The sequence below is a fragment of the Rissa tridactyla genome, chromosome 2, assembly GCF_028500815.1.
Source record: "Rissa tridactyla isolate bRisTri1 chromosome 2, bRisTri1.patW.cur.20221130, whole genome shotgun sequence".
NCBI classification, from domain to species: Eukaryota; Metazoa; Chordata; class Aves; order Charadriiformes; family Laridae; genus Rissa; species Rissa tridactyla.
The window spans coordinates 119,770,575-119,792,806 of NC_071467.1; the positions used below are offsets into that span (position 1 = coordinate 119,770,575).

The 22,232-nt window shown below is 50.4% G+C and overlaps 1 protein-coding gene across 1 annotated transcript in view; it reads left to right on the top strand.

The window, feature by feature from the left end:
• Positions 1-3,307: 3,307 nt before the first annotated feature.
• LIMD1 (LIM domain containing 1) overlaps positions 3,308-22,232 on the top strand; it is a 36,586-nt gene continuing 17,661 nt past the window's right edge. The window contains exons 1-2 of the mRNA XM_054192109.1: positions 3,308-4,579; positions 15,066-15,167. Coding sequence (XP_054048084.1) covers positions 3,442-4,579; positions 15,066-15,167 — 1,240 coding nt within the window. The 5' untranslated portion in view covers positions 3,308-3,441. The remainder of the gene's footprint in view (positions 4,580-15,065; positions 15,168-22,232) is intronic.

Consider the following 22,232-nt stretch of genomic DNA (forward strand, 5'->3'; position numbering starts at 1 on the left):
AAGAAAGTCAGAAAAAAAAACTATGATCTGGGGGAAGTTACAGATTCTTCCTTGGTTTGTTTGTTGAAAGCTGAAAATAGAGAGGTCTATTCCCAAATACTTCTGCTCCACGAAAGGGTTTGTTTCCTAGAGGGCTGAAGAGACTCATCTCTGTGTGGTTGCAGAAAAAAAACCCCAATAGACACTGGCTGAGTCTCTGATACGCTGGAGAGGAGTGTGCCTTCCCTGGATTAACCTGACATCCTTTGGTGAGGAAGAGGGAAGAAGGTGGGAGAGCAATGTGTAATTTCCTTTCCGATTGCTCTTTGTCCACTAACGTCTCAGATTCCTCCCGTGAGGGAAGCAGTGGTGGGACTCACGCTCCCATCCTCATCTACCTGCTGCTCTGCTTCCTGGCTGTCATTCTCTCCGGCCACACAAATACGGATTCAAGCAATCCGTTGCTCGTCCACTCTGGATGTTGTCAAAACCGGCCTTGCTCTAGCCCTTTCTGAGGATGCTCTGTAGTCTGTAGACGTTGAAACTCAAGTTTTGGCTTTCGCTGCCCTGCCTGAGCTTAACCTCAGCCTCAACAGTTTCAGTCAAGTCCCTCAAAAGAGGTAGTTATTTTTGCTCTTGGTCACTGGTGGCCTGAGCCTACACCTGCCTGGCATGAAGCAGCTGCTGGGGGCCCCCGCATCTTCTCCTGGCCATGAAAGGGGAGGCAAGCCCGGTCCGGTGCGGCCAAAAGAGCCCTGGCGTGATGGATGTCTGGATGCAAGTTAAACCCTCCTGAACTGGTGGGGCTTGTGCAAAGTGGGGTTTAGCCCCCAGGCACCACCCAAAGTGAAAGGGAGTTTGTGGGGCTCAGCCTGTGGAAGCTGCGACACCCCTCCTTCCCTTGCCCCCCCTGCAGAGGAAGGCTTGGGAAGGTTTGATAGGTGTGATTGCTTCACAGATTGGGCTGTTTTCCCAATACTTGCGTGAAAGCTCCAGCACTACTGACCCCTTTAACGCTCATCAGGCCATGGCTAGTGGCAGCTGGGGTTCCCCTGCCCTGGCTCCCGGGGACTGGAGCCGCTCGGCCACCGCGCTGGGATCCCCACCCGCCCGCCTTCCCCAGAAACCATAAAACCATGTCTCTAACCCTCTGCTATGCCTGAGGTAACTTTTGCAGGTCCAAAGTTTATCAAGCCTTATCAGCTCAAGCTCGAGCCCAAGGCCGTCATCGCCAGGACAAGCCTCTCGGTCCTGCTCCCAGCCTTCCAGGTCGCTTGGGGGGGAAGATACACACTTTTATTTTCCCGGGGCTCCCAGTGCCATGATTTTTAAGCACATCGGGCCAAAACTCGCGGGAAGCGTTGGGTTATTTTAGACCTGGCCTCCGCTGCTCAGCAGCACTTCTGTACAGGAACTGGGCAAAGGGGAGAGGGGATTTTTTGGTTTCTAACAGGTTTTGGTCACAGCCCAATTCACGATTATTAAAAGGCAGTGAATTTCCACGTTCCTTAACATCTGGCCCCGTCTCCTGGAGCCTGGGGGAGAATAAAACAACAAGTCCTGGGAATGCAGGACACGTGCCCAGGCTCGCAGGATCAACTGCACCAGTCGATTGACTCAGAGGCACCACAGCTCCCTGCAAACCGGCCTCTCCCCCGAGCCCGGCACAGAGGTCCTGTCGCACACCCCCGACCTCTGAGCACCCCCAGCTGGGTTGTGTCATGAAAATTTTGTGGAGAGAGGTGAGAGGCTGGGACACAGAGTACAGGATTGCAAGGGTAATTCTTAATTCATGTGCATGAGGTGTCCCAAATGCGGTTTTACACACAGTTCTTATACCTTTCCAGTGATATAACCAATCTCTGCTTAACAGACAGATGCCGCTGTTTTGCAAAGCAACTATAATTTTCTGACATCATCACCCGTCTTCTTCTTTCGTGATTTAAGTGTCCCTGGAGTTGGTCTTGCTGCGGTAACTTGTCCATGATGCCAGAGGGTTCACAGAGGTATTGGAGGTGCTGCGATGATGGTGTTATCCCGGGCGTCCAGGGGTGGCTGTTATTCTTCAGGGTGGAGGCCCTCCTCCTCTTTGCAATGAGCTGGGGTCCTTTAGTCATGTTCACTTAAGCGTGTCTACAGCACAAGTCTTATGAGGAGCAGCTGAGGGAAGTGGAGTGGTTTAGTCTGGAGAAAAGGAGGCTGAGGGCAGACCTTATCGCTCTCTACAGCTACCTGAAAGATGGGTGTAGGGAGGTGGGGGTCGATCTCTTCTCCCAAGTGACAAGTGATAGGACAAGAGGAAATGGTCTCAAGTCGTGCCAGGGGAGGTTTAGAATGGATATTAGGAAAAATTTCTTCACTGAGAGGGTTATCAAGCACTGGAACAGGCTGCCCAGGGAAGTGGTTGAGTCACCATCCCTGGAGCTATTTCAAAGACCTGTAGATGTGGTGCTGAGGGACATGGTTTAGTGGTGGACTTGGCAGTGTTGGGTTAATGGTTGGACTTGATGATCTTAAAGGTCCTTTCCAACCTAGACGATTCTATGATTCTGTGATTCTATGACCATGCAGCATACAATGTAAAATAGCACCTCTCCTACGAGGACAGGCTGAGAGAGGTGGGGTTGTTCAGCCCGGAGAAGAGAAGAATCTGGGGACACCTTATAGCGGCCTTCCAGTATGTAAAGGAGGCCTATAGGAGAGATGGGGAGGGACTTCTTACAAGGGCACGTAGTGGCAGGATGAGGGGTAATGGCTTCAAAGTGGAAGAGGGTAGTTTTAGATTAGATACCAGGAAGAAATTCTTTCCTGTGAGGGTGGTGAGGCACTGGAACAGGTTGCCCAGGGAAGCTGTGGATGCCCCATCCCTGGAAGTGTCCAAGGCCAGGCTGGATGGGGCTTTGAGCAGCCTGGTCTAGTGGGAGGTGTCCCTGCCCATGGCAGGGGGGCGGAACTGGATGATCTTTAAGGTCCCTTCCAACCCCAACCATTCCACGACTCAACATTAAGAAAACCCACGCAATTTCCTCGCGTAAACGCTTAATTGGTACAGAATGAGGGTTTGCGGGGCGTGGGGCCGTTTTTTGCCGGCGGGCGGCGTCACCTGTGACGTCTTGCCATTGACTGGTGACGACACGCGGCGGGGGGGGGGTGGGGAGGGGGGGCGTGGCCGGGGGGGTGGCCAGGAGCCGGGGGGCGGGGGCGAACGCCCCCGCCCCCCGGCTCCTGGCCACCCCCCCCGGCCACGCCCCCCCCGGGGACGGGCGCGGCGGGAGTGAGACGGCGCGGCGGGACGGAGGCGGCCGGCAGTGCCCCGATCCCGGCGGGAAAGGGAGGAGGAGGAGGAGGAAGAAGAAGAAGAAGGCGCCGGGGGGGAGGTGTGTGTGTGGGGGGGAGGGGGCGTGTGTGTGTGTGTGTGTGTGTTTGGGGGGGGCCGTTCAGCCCGCTGAGGCCGGCGGAGGGATGGATAAGTACGACGACCTGGGTCTGGAAGCCAGCAAGTTCATCGAAGACCTCAACATGTACGAGGCCTCCAAGGACGGGCTCTTTCGGGTGGACAGAGCGGCCGGCAACAACCCCGAGTTCGAGGAGACCAGGAGGGTCTTCGCCACCAAAATGGCCAAGATCCACCTCCAGCAGCAGCAGCAGCAGCAGCAGGAGGAGATGCTGATGGCCGCCCTGAACGGAGGGGCTGCCTTCAACACCCCCCGGCCCAGCCCGATGGCGGCGCGGGGTGCCAAGCCGCCCCCAGCCTCCACCATGAGGCCGTACGACGGAGGAGAGCGTGGCTTCAGCGAGACCGGGGCGCGTACCGAGGCCTCGGGGAGCCAGGCCGGACGCCGGAGCTGGGAATCGGAGCCCGACAGAATCCCCAGAGTGGGGGGCTCGCGGCCTGGCACGGGACGTGCGGAGCAGCAGGCTGGCAGCTCTGGGGAACCCCAGCCCTGCCGTGGTGGGCAGGAGAATGGCAGCGAGGGCAGGCGGGGTGGTGGGGACCAGAGGTCCTCCTCCTTCTCACACTCCCGGACCCCCCCGGCACCCTCAGCGGGGATGGAGGAGGGGGCTCCGGGGGCCCTGCCACAGCAGAGGTCCTCCTCCTTCTCGACCCCCTCAGTGCAGCCCGACCGGGGGTTTTCGGGCCCTGCTGATGCCTGCGGTCCCAGGGCCGGAGGGGACAGCAGCCAGCGGTGGTACCAGGGCGTGCCGGTGGCCTTCACCCCCAGCTCTGCACCTGCTGCCCCGAGCGTGGACTACCAGCACACCACCGCCTACCCTGGCCCAACCGGCCACTTTGTGGCCCACGGTCAAAACCACCGGCCCAACGGCAGCGGTGTGAGCCCCGAACCGGGCTCCTCACGCCTCGCCTCGCGCGGGCCAATGGCTGCGGATGCTCCACAGCCACCTTTCCCAGAGGCCGGCAGCGGCCCACGGTCGGACGCCGGGCAGCCGGAGGGCTCCAGCGCGGTGAAGGTGAAGCTGCCCTGCCAGACCCTCCTTCCGCAGCCGGAGCAAGGGCCGTCGGCGGCTGAGCTGAAGCTGGAGGCCCTGACCCAGCGCTTGGAGCAGGAGATGGATGCTCGGCCGAAGGCAGATTACTTTGGTAAGGAGGCAGTCCAGCAGCCGGCGTGAAAAGGGCTCGTGCAGGGTTGCGTGTCTCCGTACGCTTGGTTGTGCTTTTTCAGTTGCTCGGGGTTTTTTTTTGTTATTTAACTTTTATTTATCACAGGGACTGGAAGCTCTCCTGCAACACTTTTTTGTTTTATCCCACCTCTTAAATTTTAAAGCAAAGGTAGTTTAGCAGCTTTGGGGAGGACAGCACTGAGAAGAAGCTGGAGCAGCATCTTCTGAAGTGCCTTTCACTGCCAGCAGGGAGTCACTTACCTTTTCTTGACAGTACTCCTGGTTCTCTGTGTCTTAAAAGTATGCTGCCCGACCACATGTGAGTGGGAAGGCAGCGTTCCAGCCTGCGGAGCAGTCGCGCCTGCGTGCTCTGCGGGCACAGAGAAGGGCACAGAGCTCAGGGAGCCTTGGTGGTACCCCCCATGGAGGTGGCCATGGCCGGGCATTCTTGCAGGATCGCTTGAAGAGGATTTGCTTGGGGATGGGAAGGGTGGTGGTTTCACAAACTTGCCTGGATTTCCCCCTGCCCCCAGGTGCTGGTCCCTCCGAAAGGATCAGTGCATCCTGAGGATGGCAGAAAAACGGGCGATGGGGACATTCCTCCCTAAATCTCGGGTCCACAAGTAGTCCAGACCACCACCAGAGGTTATCGCTGGCGCTTGGCAGTGGAAGGGGACCGCTTACATGCGAGGATCTCACAATGAGAATATTAAATGTCCTGCTGGATTAAACCGATTTACCACCCCAGGACGGCAGAAGGTCAGGGACGAATGGAGCGTTTCCTTTCCCTGCTGCGCCACTTTGCAATTTAATAGCAGATGAGATAGTTCAGCTTTTGGGAGAAAAGAAACAAGAAGTTGCTGGGAAGGCTGAGAACCCCATGGTTAATTTAACGATTGATGGGAGCAGGTCTAGCGTATGGATCTTCCTCACGATTTTAGACCCAGGTTCACAGAAGTAGAAGCGGGGACAGATTAAACTCTTCAGCCTGGTGCGGAGGAAGGGTTTGCATCTGGGGCTGCGTGAGGTCCTGCCTGGTGGGGTCGGTGGGTGGCTCAGCGGTGGTCTGCGCACACAGGAGCAGGCACGGGCTTCACGCCAAGCTCCGGGGACGTAGCTGGAGGGTCCACCGAGTGCTCAGTTGCAAATTGCATAACAAAATGTGTTTCTTGGCATCAGGCAGTGGTACTTGCCTGCAGAGGGCTGAGCTGGGATTGTTTATCTCAGTATCTTGTGTCTGGATTCAGCCTCGTGGCAGGGCAGATGCAGTTTTACTCTGTTGCAGAAAAGTGATGTGTCAAGTTGCTGTACTTGCAGCGTTTTTGGCCTGCAAATGTGTTTTAGCGCTTTCCGTCCCATGTGGGCAGTGCATGGTTTGAATGAGCTCCGGGAGCCTCGTCTGGGGGGGGAGGGCTGAACACTGTGACGAGGAGCTGGTAACGAAGATGGGGTTGGGACAACAGTCTCGTGGGAGGCAGTGCTCAGAAATGGGAATATTTTGCTGGAGGAGGCATTCAGCTCCCCTGGAGAGGTGTCAGGGGTCTCTACAACAGACCCTGCTGCGTGTGTCTTCTCACGGTGCAAGCAAACCAGCTGGGTCATACCTTGTCCGAAATGTGCGTGGGGATGGGGTGAGAAAGCAGAGGGACCTAGTTGGTGGTTAGATTATTTTTACCTTTTTATCACAAAACAGAGGGTAGCGCCATGGGGAGGACTTTCGTCCTGTGTGAAATTTGTAGTGAAGCAGGAGTAATTCTGGCAGCATGGAGAGTCCTGCTGGACAGGCGGCAGAGTTAGCGGTGAGCCCCGGTGAGGGAGGAGAGATGGAGGCTGCCTGAACCCCAGTGAGGTCTTTTGACGTCCTTCTGGCAGGTCGTCTTACACCAGGATGTAGTGTCTGAGAAATTGGGGGAGGAGGGGAGTGACGGAGGAGAGGGAAAAACGAAATGATGCTGTCACAGCAGATGAAGAAGTAACGTTTTGTGGAGCCTTAGCTCTGTGGAGGAAGGCTCAGCAAATCTGCCCTGTGGACGACCAAGGAGCAGGAAGGGGCAAGTACCGAGGTGTTTTAATTCTGGGCCTCCTCCCCCTTTCTTTCTCACTTTTATTTTCATTTTTCACAGTTACCGTACTTCCTTTGGAGGAAAAAAGGACCCAGATGGTCTTCTGAATCTGTCAGGGAATTGCTATTCCCTACCCTCAAGCTAGCAAGCTTTAGGATAGAAAATAAATATTTTTATGCAATAGTGATAAAAAGGATCAACAGGGGTTTTTTTGTTGCAGACTTTCCCCCAGTGAGGGGAAGTCTAATGCAGCAGCTTCGCAGTACATCGGAGCCAGGAAATGAAACCAGGACTGAAGTGCAAATGACCAAAGTGTTTTATCTAAAATGGTTTCAGCTCTCCTAAATTTGGATGCTGCTTTTGTAACAAGGAGATTTTTTAAAATAGGTCTGTCTTGGTAACATACAGTCCCTAAGTCTGTCTCTGGCTAGACCAGATACGTATCATGAGCAGTTAATTCTGATCGCAGTAAGATCAGAAAAAGCACTTCACTATGTGAAAATGAGCATTTGTAAACGAAAGCCTAGGAAAGGATAAGGTAGGGACTAGGCATAAGATAGGTAGGATGCTCCGCTGTGGAGTAACAGACAGTCTGGTTATCTGTCACCACCAACTTGCTGTACAAAATCCATTTGTCTCCTCAGAGTATGTATAATAAGTGAAAGGAAAGAAGCAAACAAAGCCAAGAATTTTCTATGTTTAAATAGTGGCCTATGTGTGAGCAGCCTGGGCTGCACGTGTCCCTGGAGGAATTTGGGTTCTCTCAGAGTGCCTTTGAAGTGCTGACTTGATTTATCTGAGTTTCGAGGAGGACATAGGGAGTGTCAGGTGTCACCCAGGTCTTAGGCTTGGGGAGGGAAATCCTGAAATTGCTCCCCAGAGATGCCGGTTCCCATGGAGCAGAGAGGGGCCCCAGGTCCCAGGTGATGCCGCTGGAAGACACCCGAGGTTATATTCAGGTTTTTGGCGTTCTGTTTCCAGGGAACATCCAGGAGCGAGGTGCCTGAGTCCCGCTGACTTTCCCTGGTGTTCCTTTGGATGCACCAGCCATCATCTCCACTTGGTGAACGGGAGGATTAATTAAGTCAGAGTGACTGGGGGAGCTGCAGCTCCTCCGCTAGCACCACCCAGCGCAAATGCAGATGTTTTGGGTTAGGTGAGGCAGCACCATTCCGAGGACTGAGCGGGATGAGTTTTCCGCCAGGCAGGTGCACAACCATACTGAGCATCTGCCTGCGCTGCCTGGAGGTGACTTGGTGGGGGAGAGGCCCGGCTGAGAGGCGTCGGGTCTGGAGGGAGGTTTTGCCATTCATTTTAGTAGAACCTGTGGCACCGTGCAGTTCCTTGGTCTGCAGGCACAGATGGATGCTTTTAGAGGTGTAATGTGTAGCATCGGGTTTTTACCAGTGCTTGTTTCGTATAGATGGAAAACTCCATCTGATGGAGACTATCTACATCCTTACCAAGAAAGAGTCTTTTTTAAAACAATTTTTATAAATGGTTTTCTTGTTATAAATATTTGTTAGGTATTGAGTTCTGGCTTCCTTATTATTTAGAGCAGAGCTGATAAGCTGCAGGTATTTTAGGAGGGCTTCAGGCTTCTTGTTTTGCAGCAAAATACTGGGATGCTTCCCAGCAGTCAGGCAGAGAAGATCTCGTAGCGAAGTCTGCAGATTTCTTTTCCCCTTGGCAGAAGCAAAGCGGTAGCTGAGTCGCTGAAACCCCGTGGAGACCTGGAACCCCAGCACTTCTGAATGGGTGTGATCAGCTCGAAGGCCAGCAGTGCTATTTTGAAGTTCTGTGTGTAGTGAAGTTAGTGTTTTACCACTGCTGAAAACACAGTTCTTTTAACTTTAAGGCTGTACACACCTGTGGACTTTACCAAAACCTGCTGATGACGGTGCACCAGGATGGTTCAGCAGCAGTGAGGGTAATTTCAGTGCTGCCGAGTGGAGAATTTCTGGTTAAAATGAAAGTTCTTCTGAGGTTTGTTTTGTACGTGCGTGATGATAATGGCATTGTTTCCACTGGGAATGAGTGGAGGCATCCCTTGCTACCTGCTCCTGGGAGAACACGGCTGGAAGGAGATGCCTGCCTACAGCAGAGAGGAGGGGGAGGCAGGGCAAGGCAGGTCCTGGTGGAACAAGGAAAGCTGGAAGGATCACGGCAAGTGGACTAGTGGGTGTGTGCAGATTGCAGAGTTTATCTCACTGCAAGGAACCACGCAAGTAAGTATTTGCCTGGGATACGGCTCTTCAAGATTACAGCAGTATGCGCTTCTCCTCCCTTCCTCTTGGGAGCTCGGCTGGGTTTGCAAGCTAAGGAAAAATCTGTACCAAAAGGAAAGAAAAAGGAAGGAGATGAGGCAGAGGATCAATAGGTCTTTCAGCCAGGATACTGTGGCAGTGAGGACTGAAGGGAATAAGGAGCCTCATTCATTTGGCACTGGAATTCACGTAATCTCTGACATCGCTTTAAGGTACTTAAAATGTCACTGACGTGAGTTTGATGGCATTTTGTGCTTCGCTGGCAGTGTGTACACAGCTGTCTACAGCAAAGTCGGGGGTCAAGACCATGGCATGCAAAAACAGTACAGAAAAATTGCATTTGGTTCTTTGGGCAAGGCAGACCTGCACATCTTTGCTACCACTGAGTGACAACGTGGGGCTGATACGAGTGATGACACCCAGCAGCGAATGGGACCAGACTGCCAGGTTTTCCAGGCACTCGATCTCACGTGGGCCTCCAGATCTCCTTGAAATCAACTCTCTGGCAAGCACAATTGCACAGTAGTGGGTAACAGCATAGCGAGGCATGCAGTATGTCTAATTTAGAGTTTGATGTAGGAATGACTTGGTTAAGGTGAGCCACCGGGCATGTGGCATCAGATTCTGGAGAAGGTCTGCAGTAAAAGGCGAAGAACTGAGCATCATGTTGGGTGAAACTGTTTTTTTCAGCAGACAGTCTTTGAAAAATGTGTGTGCAAGTGGAGGACTTGGTTCTCCTGGAATAAATAGGTGGGTCGGAAACACAGAAGCTGTGCCTTCATGAGGATCCTCCCTGCCAGAGCAGGAAAGGAGAACAAGGTAAGAAGAAAGCTCTTGGCTTGTTCCCCTTTCCCGCTCTGATGGGGAGGACTCTCATGAAGGCACAGCTTCTGCCAAGAGGCAGCAGGGTCTACTTCTGTATTAGTCACGTGCATATCTGGGCAGATGGAAAAGATGACATGGGAGGTATTTACGTGCAAAGGCTCTGGGGTTTTCTTCCAAAAGCAACTGTGGGTTCTTCAGCATAAATCCACCCTCCTGTAAGGAGAAGGCAAAAAACAGTTATGTGTGGTGGAGAGGAGTCAAGCTGATCGTGGAAACATGGCTTGCGTGGAGGAAGTGGAAGGGGTAGGACAGACTTACTCCTCTGAGTGCTGTTTCTGGATTAGCTACGTATGCAGACCCACATCACCAGATTCTCCCCTCATCCTGCCACTGCATTCCTCTTATCCAGGACTGGGTTGACGTGGCAAGGAGATCTCACCATGGAAGCAGCACAGCAACATATTTGGCCCTCTAAAATTAAGCGACAGTCTTAGCAACCCAAGCAGGAGCACCTGTAGGAAAGCTTGGCTGTCCTGGATGCTGCTGAGAATGGGGATGCTGCTGGAAAAATCCACGGCTGTGTTCTTGGTTTGTAGGTAGACGATTTCTAGCACGTAGAAATAAATCACACCGACCACTCCTAGAAAATGCTGTTGTTCAGCATGGTTTGCATTGAATTTTTGGCGAGTGGGATACAGTAAGTAACTGAGCTCCTTCTGGTGAGCGTGAAATAGCAACGCTTAGAGGAAAAAACATTTCTAAAGGCTTTGAGTCCGGCAGTAAATGGAAATGCACTTGTTGAACTTTGATGGTGGGACTGACATTTCAGACTAGGTGCCGGGTTCGCTTTCATTTCTGACAGCCCTTGAGGTCTGCATCGGAGCTGTTTGATCTCATGAGCCGAGGCTGTTCCCGGTGGCAGCCGGGTTTGCAACGCTGAGATGGAGTTCGGCGAGCGCCGGGATGTGGCTTACGGGGCATGTTTTCGGTCCCAGCTCTGCCCCAAAGGTCCTTTTGTTCAGGCGCTCAGCTGCAGCGCGGGCTGTTGTTTGCCGCATGATGCGAAAAGGAACAGAGATTTCTTTGTTGTCCGGGGCCCGGCTGCCCTAACCGGCAGAAATTGAGCCGAAATCAGCAATTTCCATCCCTTTCCCTTTCCAAATCTGGCTGCCATTCTGCCGGCATGCTGTAGCGTGAATTTACCAGCATTGTGCATGTTGCTGTGCTTGTGCTTTGGGCTTGTCGTCCCGGCGGTGAAAGAGAAACATTTCATTTGTCCTTACTAATGTCTTAATAACGCCGTCGGAGGTTAAAAGCCATCATTTCAGAGGGGAATCTGCTCAGATCGGCGCTTGCATAAGCGCTCGTTACGCGTGGCAAAGTAACTAAGTGCAGGGATCAGGCATCTCACTGAGCCGTGGATACTCGGGGGTCCCTCGGCTTTGAGCCGAGGACAGGTTTTTTTTTTGCTAAATGCTATGTTGTGCCAAGAAAATCACTCGGAGCTGCAGACTGGCACCGGCAGCGTGTGGGGCTGGACTGACACTGCTGACATTTTAACTCTGCGCCCTGGCGAGCAGAAAAGCACGCTCAGCACTCTTTTGGGAAATCGTCATCGGAGCTGGCGTGGAGCGGGGCGCAGAGGCCGTTTTTGTGGCGGGATGGGGTTGGATGCGGGCTGTGCTTGTGCTGCCTTTGCACACACGTTGCCGAGCTTGGCGACTGGCCGCCCACAGCAACAGGTATTGCTTTTTCCCTTGCGCAGCCTAAGACGAAAGAACAGGATCATTGTGGCAGCAGGGAGCGAGCGGCAGAAAAATGTGGAAAGGAAAAAATCAATAAAAATCACTTTTTTTTCCCCCTTTCAGGCCAGGTGTGCAGAGAGTCAGAGATGAAGGCTCAAGTATGTTGCTTAAAATACTTCAGAATATTATATTTGGAAGAAACAAAGAGTTCTAGAATAATTCCGATTGCTACTGAGATTTAATTGGCTTTCAAGCAAGTTTTGGCAGATACAAATAAAAACTTAAACGATACACAGATTTGCCATAATGCCATTTTTCAATTGTCAGCCTTGCCACAGGACATCTATAAATATTTATAGCATGGCTGGTTATTACATAGTTGGGTAATTTAGGACATTATAGTTTTTACAGACAACATTGTCAATTTTTTTTTAAAAGCCCTTTCATTCTATTACTATTTACCATGTTTTAAGGGCCTAAATATTGAAAGAAGTGGATAAAAGGATTAAGCAGGGGATGAAATGGAGCATGTAGTGAAAGAAAGGGGCAAGGATGATGGGGGAGGTCGAGGGGCAGGAGGTGGAGGAAGGTTTGGATATGGATGCAAGAGCCGGGGCAGATCCCACAGAATCTGGATGGATTCTTTGTCCCTTTGGGGAAAACATAGGCAGTGACTACGCTCCGAAGCTTAAATGGGATGGACAGGAGACAGCAGATGTAGTTTCTGCCCTCCATGGGATTTGCCTTAGTGTATTTTATAGTGGCTTTAGTGCCTGCCAGCATCTTTACCATGCACTGTGCCTGCACGCAGCGTCTGCGCCTTCTGCCTCCTGCTTTTTGCTGCTCATCCATATTCAGCGTCACCCGGCTGCTTTCTGGAAAGGAGGAAATCAGAACATGCTGGGTGTTTTTTTTTCTGGAGCAGCCACTCTCTGGCACAGAGAAGGGAAAATTGCAGCACTTGCAGGGCAATAAATACATCGGCTCTGTGGAGAGCCTGGTGAATGTCGTGGAAAGAAGGCTCTGCGCAGCAAAATCAGCAAGCTTTCTGCTCTCAAAACTTTCCGCTCGGCATCGCTGTAGTCGAGAGGGAATTCTGCAGGATAGCTGTTAGCTCTTGTGTCAGACGATTGCACAGTATCTCGGGCTGCTGCTGAAGGTACGCGTTCCTGGGAGATCACATCCATTTGAAAAGCCAAATTTTCTCATCTTCGTCTTGTCTTGTCTTTTTTTTTTTTCTCGTCTTTTTTTTGGTATTGCCTGCGTGATTTATCTTTTGCTTTCTTAAGGTGTTTCAAGAAATAACTGAGAGAAATCTGCTTGGTTGGAAAAGAACCAGCAAGTTTTGCTAACTTGGTGCCAGTCTGCGTGTGCTGGGGTGGGCCCGCGGCCAAGCTAGCGTTTCAGTTCAGGTTGGATTTGGGACAAAACAGAGCAACTAATTATTCTCTGCAGGTTTGTGTCAGTTGGGACTCTGGCTCTGAGTGCAGCAGGGCTTGGAGCCGTGCTAGGATGGCTTTCAGCCCTATGGTTGAAAGCGTGCAGGCAGCTGCAGCACAGAGAGACAGGTCTGCTCTGGGAAAATGGAGTATCTGCTTTCCAACAGCTGTGTGTGCGTTACTGCGGAGGGTTCCGGAGAGTTTTTGTCCCTGTAGTGTGTAAAAACTCATGGCCACAGCTATCGGCTGCAGGAAGGAATTGTTAACCACCCTGGGACTGCCAGCGTGGTGCTGCCGGAGCTGGGAGTTACTTTTCAGTGCTGTCATAAGTACGTTGGGTTTCTTCCTAACTTTGACCAGACCTTTCCGATTACTCCGGAGCTTGCGGGGCCCCGAAGGAAGTGAAGTTTTGTTAACCACGGCATGACTAAGGATCTCCAGCAAGATGATGCTGTTCCTTCTTGGGCCAGTGGGAGCGAGGTGTGACCAAAGGTCCCTGCCCCAGGGAATTTAAGAGTCGGGGTGAATGGGACTGAGCAGCGGTGGAAGGAGAGACCTGAAGGTGAAGTCACATCCACAGAGTCACCATGGACCACAGACAGAACCACATCTTCCATTTTTCCTTCCCACTGCCCTTTTTGGGTAGATAGAGCCATGTTTATTTGTTTAAACACGGACTAAAGTTGCTCACTTAGAGGTAGTTAAAGGGTGATGCTGCTTTAAAACCAGTCTTTCGCAATCAGAGGGTGATGCCTGAAGTAAGTGAACTGGCTTGATGTGTCATTTTCCTTGGATAAGGACTTTCTCTCCCCGGAGAGAAGAGTGGTTTTGGGCAGCCTCAGTGCATTTCTCCCTGCACAGTGGAGGGAGGTCCTGCTAGAGGGTGCCATCAAGGGCATGAAACTTGATTATCAATTCTTACTCTCTTACCGAAATAGTTTTACATGCAAATGTGAGATTGTAGAGACCCTATGTGAACACACAACAGCCTTTGCGAACCTGCAGTGCTAAAGTCTTCTCCTTACAGTCCCTTCCCACCACCACCGCCACCATACATCTGCCCTGTTGCTGCCATTCCCAGCCCCGATCAGGCAGGTCTGTGCCTGGAGGGTCCCAGCGGCTTCTTCGTGAGGTCGAAATCCTCACCCTACGCTGTCTGCCTGGCTTGGGTTTTGGGTTGGAGCCTCACACCGGGGTGGGTGCTGGTGGAAATGTGCTGGGCTGCGCCAGCAAGAGATTAAGCTGAACTGCTAAGCACAGTCGTCTTTTCCCTCCTCTGGAGCTCCAGAGCTGCCCGTGGTCTTTAGATGATGGTGGTGGCAAGAGCGTGTGAGGAGCAGCTTGGACATGCACTTGGGACAGCTTATAGCCAGAAGTTGACCATGTGTGCTGGCCCTGGCTCTCCTTCACCCCATGGGCCACCTGAGAGTCAGCCCCCCTTGGCTGTTGGTGCTGCTGCCACCAGGTATCCTCTTCTTAAAACTGACTTCTTTCTTGCCTTGTCCTGCAAGAGGCGAGAAGAACGTCTGGGCAGGATACGTGGTCTGTAGGTAGCGTCTACCTTGGGTCTTTGTGTTCAGATGTGGCTGACAGAGGGAAGACAGGCGGGTGTCAGGTAGTCCAGATCTGTTTTGGTGGGAAGTCTTTAGGGCTTTCAGCAGATGTGAGTGGGGTCTGAAATCGATGAAGATTTAAATGGGCTAAGAGGTGTGTTTTTCTCCCATCAGTTGCAAGCAACAAGCTTATTTTATGCAATAAGTAGCAGAAACTATTGGTCTGTGAACAGCTCTGAGCACCACTTAGCACCACCCAGGCTTTTGGGAGGGACACTACGTGGTTTTAAATGTATATAGAGTTTGTGGGAATGCATGGGTGAAGGAAGGAGATGTTGCTGTAGACAGGGCTGGTGTTGCCCAGTTGTCTTTTTTGCAAAAGGCTTTTGCCATGAAGGTCTGGTGACTGTCATCATCACTGTTAATAGTATCTCTCAGGGTGGGTGATGCCGATGTCGCCTACATTTTGGGGCTACAATGAACCACCATGTCCTAAGCTGCTGAGCTTAGTCAGTGACCCCAGCCACCCCGTCAGGTCCCGCTTCTGACTGCTGTCTCCCTCTCTCTCTTCCAGGCACCTGCGTGAAGTGCAGCAAGGGGGTGTATGGAGCGAACCAGGCTTGCCAGGCCATGGGCAACCTCTACCACGATGGCTGCTTCACCTGCGGAGCCTGCAGTGAGTACCCCTCGCCTGGCCTACTGCCAGAACAGGACCCTGGGGCAAATGCTTCGGGCTTAACGTTTATCTGGTTTAAAAGGGGTAAAAAAGGAGGTGGTTATTGAATTATGTGCCAGCTGGAGTCTGCTGCAGCTATATATCTTGGTGGTGGTGGTTGCTGTTTGTTTTTGAACAGATTCTTGCAAGGCACGTAGAAAAGATGCTTTGGGTTGTGCCGGCTGTCTGCCTTCTGGTGTGGGGGATGGTTGTTTTTATCCCTCTGCCTCTCCATTACAGCTATGTTGGTTTTTTTACTTGTAAGAGTATTTTTTCCAAGTGGCAGTGAATATGCCTTTTCTGGCATTTAGAGGTTTTTTAATTGTCATGTCAGACTTCATAGAATCATAGAACAGTTTGGGTTGGAAGGGACTTTAAAGGTCATCTAGTTCCATCCCCTCTGCCATGGGCAGGGACACCTCCCACTAGACCAGGCTGCTCAAAGCCCCATCCAGCCTGGCCTTGAGCACTTGAGTCTGTCCCCATCTCTCCCATCGGCCCCCTTCATGTACTGGAAGGCCGCTATAATGTCTCCTCGGAGCATTCTCTTCTCCAGGCTGAACAACCCCAACTCCCTCAGCCTGGCTTGATAGGAGAGGTGCTCCAGCCCTCTGATCATCTTTGTGTCCCTCTCTGGACCCACTCCAACAGGTCCATGTCCTTGTGCTGAGGACCCCAAAGCTGGGACACACTACTCCAGGTACTGCGTACAGCCATCCTGGCCTTTCAGTCTGCGGACCCCAGGGAGAGCTGCCGGGTGGGTGCTGTGCCGAGGGCTCAGGCAGGGTGCGAGCACAGGCAGCGATTTGTGCCAGTGCCAGGGACACCTTTTCAGAGGGAGCTGCTCCACGGTCAGTCTGGTCACGGTGTTTTCACTGCGTGCGTTACCTTTACTCGCTGTAATCGTTTTGCCCTTCTGAGGGACCTCCGGTCAAAGCATCTTAAGTGCATGAATGAGTTACACACCTTGCTTGTTCTTCCTCCAGAAAAATGGAGCCATGCCCCGAGACAAGGGGCAAGTCTCTGACGGCTTGCTTTCTGGTGATTGCAGGGAAGGAGCTGGTTATTGTGCCAGCGGTATCAGAGGTATCCCCTGTGAAATCTGCCTAGGAAGTGGGGTAAATAGTTCATCTGGCCCCGCTGAGCTCCCCACCACTTGTCAGACCCACATCTGCAGCTTGCTGGAGCGTACAGCATGCTGCAATGTATGGATCCTTCTCAGCAGCTTTTTGAGGAGGTCCGTGATGGAGCTGGGGTGAGGAACAGGCTGCTTCATTTCGAATCATGGCTGTGTTTGTAAGACAGTGGGTTTTCTCTGTTTTGTTATGTTTAACCCTAGGGCTAGTAGGGGGATATTTTTAGAAATGTAGCTGTACATGTGGAGGCAGAAAAAATAATAATAATAATCCTTCTAGTACTTTTGTATGTATCAGTTTGGTTTTCCCAGATGAGTCTTAGGGTTTTTCTCCTGCGTTGTACGTAGAGTTGTAAACTCATCAGGACCGCATGTGTTTTATTTGGAGCTGTAAAGTGGGAATAAATATAGAAAGATGTGTGTGCTTTTTAATAATAGCTGAACCTTGAACTCTGCTCATTTCCCAGCTGCCCAACACCAGCTGTCTTGCCTCACCTATGTTTTCAGTAGAGCGCTTCACCGTCATCTGACCAAAGACAGGAAAACTGGAAAGAAAAAGTGGTGTTTGCACGTGGTGGCAGTTTCCTAAAGGCTCAGAAGTCAGCAGCTCACTCTTTTGTCCTCTCTTATAAATTAATTAGAAATCTTCTCCTGCAGAAAGGATTCCTGGCTGCAGACGGGAATTTGCTTCAGGGACCTCTCACCCTCCGTGGCCAGGCGGCCTCCAAACTGCCCTTGCACACAAAGCTCCTGTTAAAAATAATCCAGCAGCAAGTTCGAGCTGTCTTAAATTTCTAAAATTACTACTGTGCAACTGGTGCTTTAGAAAGAAACGCTTTTGATCCTCCTTTTAGAACTGATTTTATTATCTTTATTTCGAGACCCGTGCTAGAGAGGTACTTGCGGTTGCAGAGCTATCAGTGGTTCCTTCCATTTATGTTTGTTAGTGTTTGGTTAAAAAATAGCTTAATCCCATTTCTAATGAGGTGGGTTGGTGAGGGCTGAAAGACTAGCTATTTGCTGCTTGTTCTAAAAGGCAACCCTTTCCAAAGGTTTCCAATGCAAAATGAAAACGTTTGGGTGTCAGCTGAGACACAGGAAGATGGAAAAAAAATCTAAGTTTAGCAAAGTGAAGCCCACTTTTTTTCTTACCCAGGCTGTAACTGAGGAATCTCTTTGGACATGTGCTGAAGCAGAGAGTTACAAATTGAAAGTAAAAGAAAAGCTTGTAAAAAAAGGAAAAAAAGAAAGGAGGGGAGTAATAATAGTATTTCTCTGAGTAGGAAATACTGTCTTTCCATATGAGAGAAAAAAGGGGAATGAAAGCCAGAGGAGTATAAGTGAGAGCCTGTTTCGGCTTGTTAAGTGCAGGAGAGTAATTGTGAAAGCTCGAGTCCTTCTCATTGGGGCAGTGGCCGTACTAAGATGGGAGCTGGGTGCAGTGGTGGCCGGCGTGGATGGATGGAGAGGAGGCATGGATGGATGGAGAGGAGGCATGGATGGATGGAGAGGAGGCAGAGATGGATGGAGAGGAGGCATGGATGGATGGAGAGGAGGCAGAGATGGATGGAGAGGAGGCATGGATGGATGGAGAGGAGGCACAGATGGATAGAGAGGAGGCTGTGTGGTGGCATGGGACTTCTGGTACTTGAAGGAGAGTGGTGCCGGAGGGAGGCCTCCGCAGTAGTGGTGTTTCCCTCATGTGCACGAACTTCTACAAGTGACGAGGCTCAGAAGAAACCCTCCGGTGCAGGGGGTGGTTTCCTGTGCTGCTGCTGTGGTCTGCAGGGCTCTTCATGAAGGCAGCTGGGAGGCATGGGGAGGGCGTCTGTATTTCCCCCCCCCACTCCCAGCAGCGTGCTTTGCTGCCTGCTTTGTTGTGCTTGTAAAGGCACAGCTGGGCTGCTTTCTGATTCATCAAAGCCCCTTTGCATCATGGCTGCTTAACCGGTAGCTGGGGTGGTACACGCTGTCCTGCCCTGCGCCCAGGGAGGAAATGTACCCCAGGGGAATCCCCCCTTTCGCAGACCCAGATAATTTCCCAGTCCCCTGGACCATCGGCTGCAAGACGAATGAAGGGCACAGACAGCCCTGTCCTTAGCCAGAGAGAGCACGTGCCTCTCTGCAGGCTTGCTGTCATCTGTGTGGCTGTGGTAAATATGATGATACCATTTTATCTGCCAGAAAAATCAATATTTGTCCAGGCGGTGTTGTCTGCCGAGATGCAAAGCACGTCTTGAGCAGCCTGTGTGGAAACTCTGGTTTCCAGCTGAAAAGTAAGTAATGCTGTTAAGGTCAAGTGGAGTTCATCTTGGACACCATCCAGGACAATCTTGTCTTTGAGAAGTCAAGGTTGCTCGTGATTTCAATCCTAAGATTTCTGCTCTGGTGGAACGCTGAATATCTCCACTCCAATAAATAAAATATACAAAATTACCTATTAAGGTAAAGCATATTGTCCTCCAGATATTTATATCCGCTGTCCTGCTGTTTTCATTTTAGTGAGGATTTCTAATTTTGCTTGTAGTTGGATTTGTGTCCAAATGTACATTAGTTTCCCAGATACAGAAAACCGAGAGGGTCTAAGGAGGGGAGGGGGGTTGGTATCTTATGGTGCCAAATTTCCTACGCTGTTTCCTGATACACATATGTTCAGAGATAAACGATAGAGCAATTCGTTGAGCAGAGCTACACATACGTTATAGGGTTCAGTTGTCAGGAAAAAAATGTACTGTTTTATCTGTGCCAGTGGCATGTAATGCAGAAAATTTGGCTTAGAGGTCAAAACAACAGATTTAGAATGATTACTTTGGCATAAATGTCTCATTTATCTTCTTGTTTGTTACAGGGCAGAGACACAAACAAGGCAGCTTTTTGCAGAGAGGGAGAGGAAAAAACTTTGGGCTCTTTCTGCAGGATTAGTAATAAATTATATTTGCTTTACAGGAGGGCCACGAAAGTAGGTTAAAAAAAAAAAGTCCTCGCAACTCGTATGGCTATTTCCTGCAAGCTCAAGGTGTCTGTTTCCGTCTTGTTGGTTTTTTTTTTTCAGTTTGTTGGACAAACAGTTGTAGTTATCAAATGGTTTGTTACACATTAACCATTTAAGTTAAATCACCCTTTTATACGTCCTCAGAACACAAAAAACGCAGGTGTTTCCAGATGTTGATGTTTGTTGTTTAGGTAGTAAGGAGACCTTATAAATGATACAGATTTAACTAGACAGTATTGCTCTAACCTATTGTGGTGTTCTAGTATTTTCTCTAGGATTCAGCCAGGCTGATATCCGACTGCCGCAGGTGGCCTGGAAAGCACACCTTTTTAGCTCTGGTAGCAGCGTAATTTAGAGCATAAGGGTCTTGTACTTGATCCGCTTGGTCCTCAGAGGAAATCTGAAAGCTAAAAAAGCGCAAGGGAAGTGTCAGAGATGACTGTGAAGGAAATCGGTAGACGAGGAAGGAAGTCAGAAAGAAAGAACTGATTGCAAGGTGGTTTGAAGGAGGGTTCGATGTTGAACTGCAGCAGAAGGTCCAAAAGGAGGACCAGGTTCTGACCGTTTGTTACAAAGAGGTGGAAACCTTGCATGTTTGCCAAATTACAGAATTCGACCTTTGACATGTCAACATTACTACATTACTTTCTTTTTCTTTTTTTTGTTGTAAGCTCAGATTAATGTTGATGCCAGTGTAAGGGTAACAGCCTGCTGTTCCGGCAGTGGAGTCTGAAATAACACGAGCTGGTTGTCTCTTGCCACCCTCCGGGGATATATATGGTGGTATTTTTTAATATTTCACAATGTAGTTGTGTTTAGAGGTATCAAGGCTCATTTGCTAAGCAAGGTAGCTAAGGTATCGAAGCAGTATAACTACGAGCGTAGCCCTCTGCTTGGGCTAACTAAACTTGCTGCAGTGATTATGAAGCACGGCTACTTAGAGCGATGCAGATCTTGGTGCCTTTGGGATAATTATATTGAATAAGCATGCCCCATATTGGTATGTAACCTCTGGAACAACAAGGCCATTGTTGTTATTGATATCACTAAACAACTCTACAAGTAGAAAGTCACCTTCTTCTGCGAGTGCAACTTAACCCCAGGTTGCAGGACAGACAGCCTCACCAAGTGAATTTCCCCGTGGCGCATGTATGTGTATGATTTATTTTCAGATGCAGAAACTACCAGCTCTTCTAGTAGGGGCAGAACTTACTGCTTGTAATTGGGTATAAAACCACTATACTGATCAACACGCGTGAGAAGTACGCAGATCTTCAAAGAGGAGAGTACAAAGTACTTCTGGCAATCCTTCCTCAGCATCTCTTTCATAAACTTATCACGCAAGAGTCCGCAGAGTAAACAATATATATTTTTTTAGTAAAAGTAATCTCAGAAAAGATTCATCTGTGCCTGGCTTTACTGACAGTTTGGGAGACAGGGAAGGCATCAGCGTGTGTTTCCGCTCCTGTCTAAATTGCAGCTTTGTTCTTGCTGACTTTCTGTCTTCAGTCTCTCAGCTCACTGGTGAGAAAATCCCCGCTGTTTGGCACAAGAAGTGAATGCCGTAGATGAGAAACGCCAGGGCAGCTTTCATGGTAGGATGACAGTACTTGTTCCTCTCCTGGCCAGATTTCAGGGCAGTAGTGCTTTGGGGTCTGAGCTGAAGAGGCTTGGGTATGGTCCAGGTGTCCTCAGTAGATATCCCTGCTGGAAAGGTTCAGCTCACACACAGGAGATGCAGTCAGGGTTTTATCAATATGCTAGTGGTTGGAGTCGATCGCATGTGTTTTGGTGCTGGCTGAAAGTCTGAAATCGTTAGGGTGATGTGAGAAAAAAGGTTGAAACCTTTAATGGAATATATTCCCAGTCTTTCTGGTCTTCTTATTTTATAATGTCATCTTCAAAGTACTGTTTTTTGTTAAAGAACAGGCATAGGATTAATTGTGCTGTAGAGATTTGGGGGGGGTTCTTACAATGTTTTCATGGTACCTATGAATAATTTTCTTAGTGGTGTCTCAGTAAGCACCGAGGCCTCTTCCATACCTAGAGAAATTTAAAAATTGCTCTCTCCTATAGTTTCAACACAGAGTTATGTTCACCTAGGACACAGAGATCGCCTCCCCCTCCTTCCTCGCCGGAGCCTCTGCATGTTTCAGTGACAGTCAGTGGGTGGCGGGATGGGAGGCCAGCTCTGATGGCTGCCTGGTTTTGGTGCATTTTGGGAGCAGGGCAACCGTCCCCAGAGTGACGCAGAGAGCGGCTGGGCACTGGGTTGAAAACCGGTACCTCAGCAGGCACTCCCTGGATCGTAGCGCTGCTTTGTCCCAGGGTGACTTTATCTTGCCTCTGAATTTTGAAGCTTCCAGGGGTTTTCCCTAAAAAGAAAAACATTTGAGTATCTTCGTGCAACGGTTTGCCATCAGCAAGGGAGAGGTGTTGCTCAGTTGTGTGGCTTACTGTGGTTTCGCAGTGTTTCCCTCTGAGGAGCCATTTCTGCCTTCACCTGTGGTTGCTTTGCCGTTAGAGGCGGATGACCTTTTCTTACATGTACCAGAGCATGCTTTTGGCTTTCAGGCATCTGATCATTTTCTCAGATTTTTTTGTTTTGTTTTGTTTTGCCATCTCAAATGTGTGATTGAGAGCACAGAGGGCGTTTTTTGCAATTTTACAGTACAGCTGGTGTAGTTGAGAGAGAGACCGAACATCTTAATGGTAACGGAGCTACTGCGTTTTAGCGCAGTTTTTTCTAAGAGACATCCTGTCCTCCTGCCCACGGTTTCACCAAGGCTTTGCTCTGACCTGGGGGGTCTGCCAGTTGATCACAGCCTGAGTTTACCTGATTTGGAGGATGTGCAGGCATCAAAGTGACCCTTTTGTGCAGCCCCAGTTCAAGAGTGGA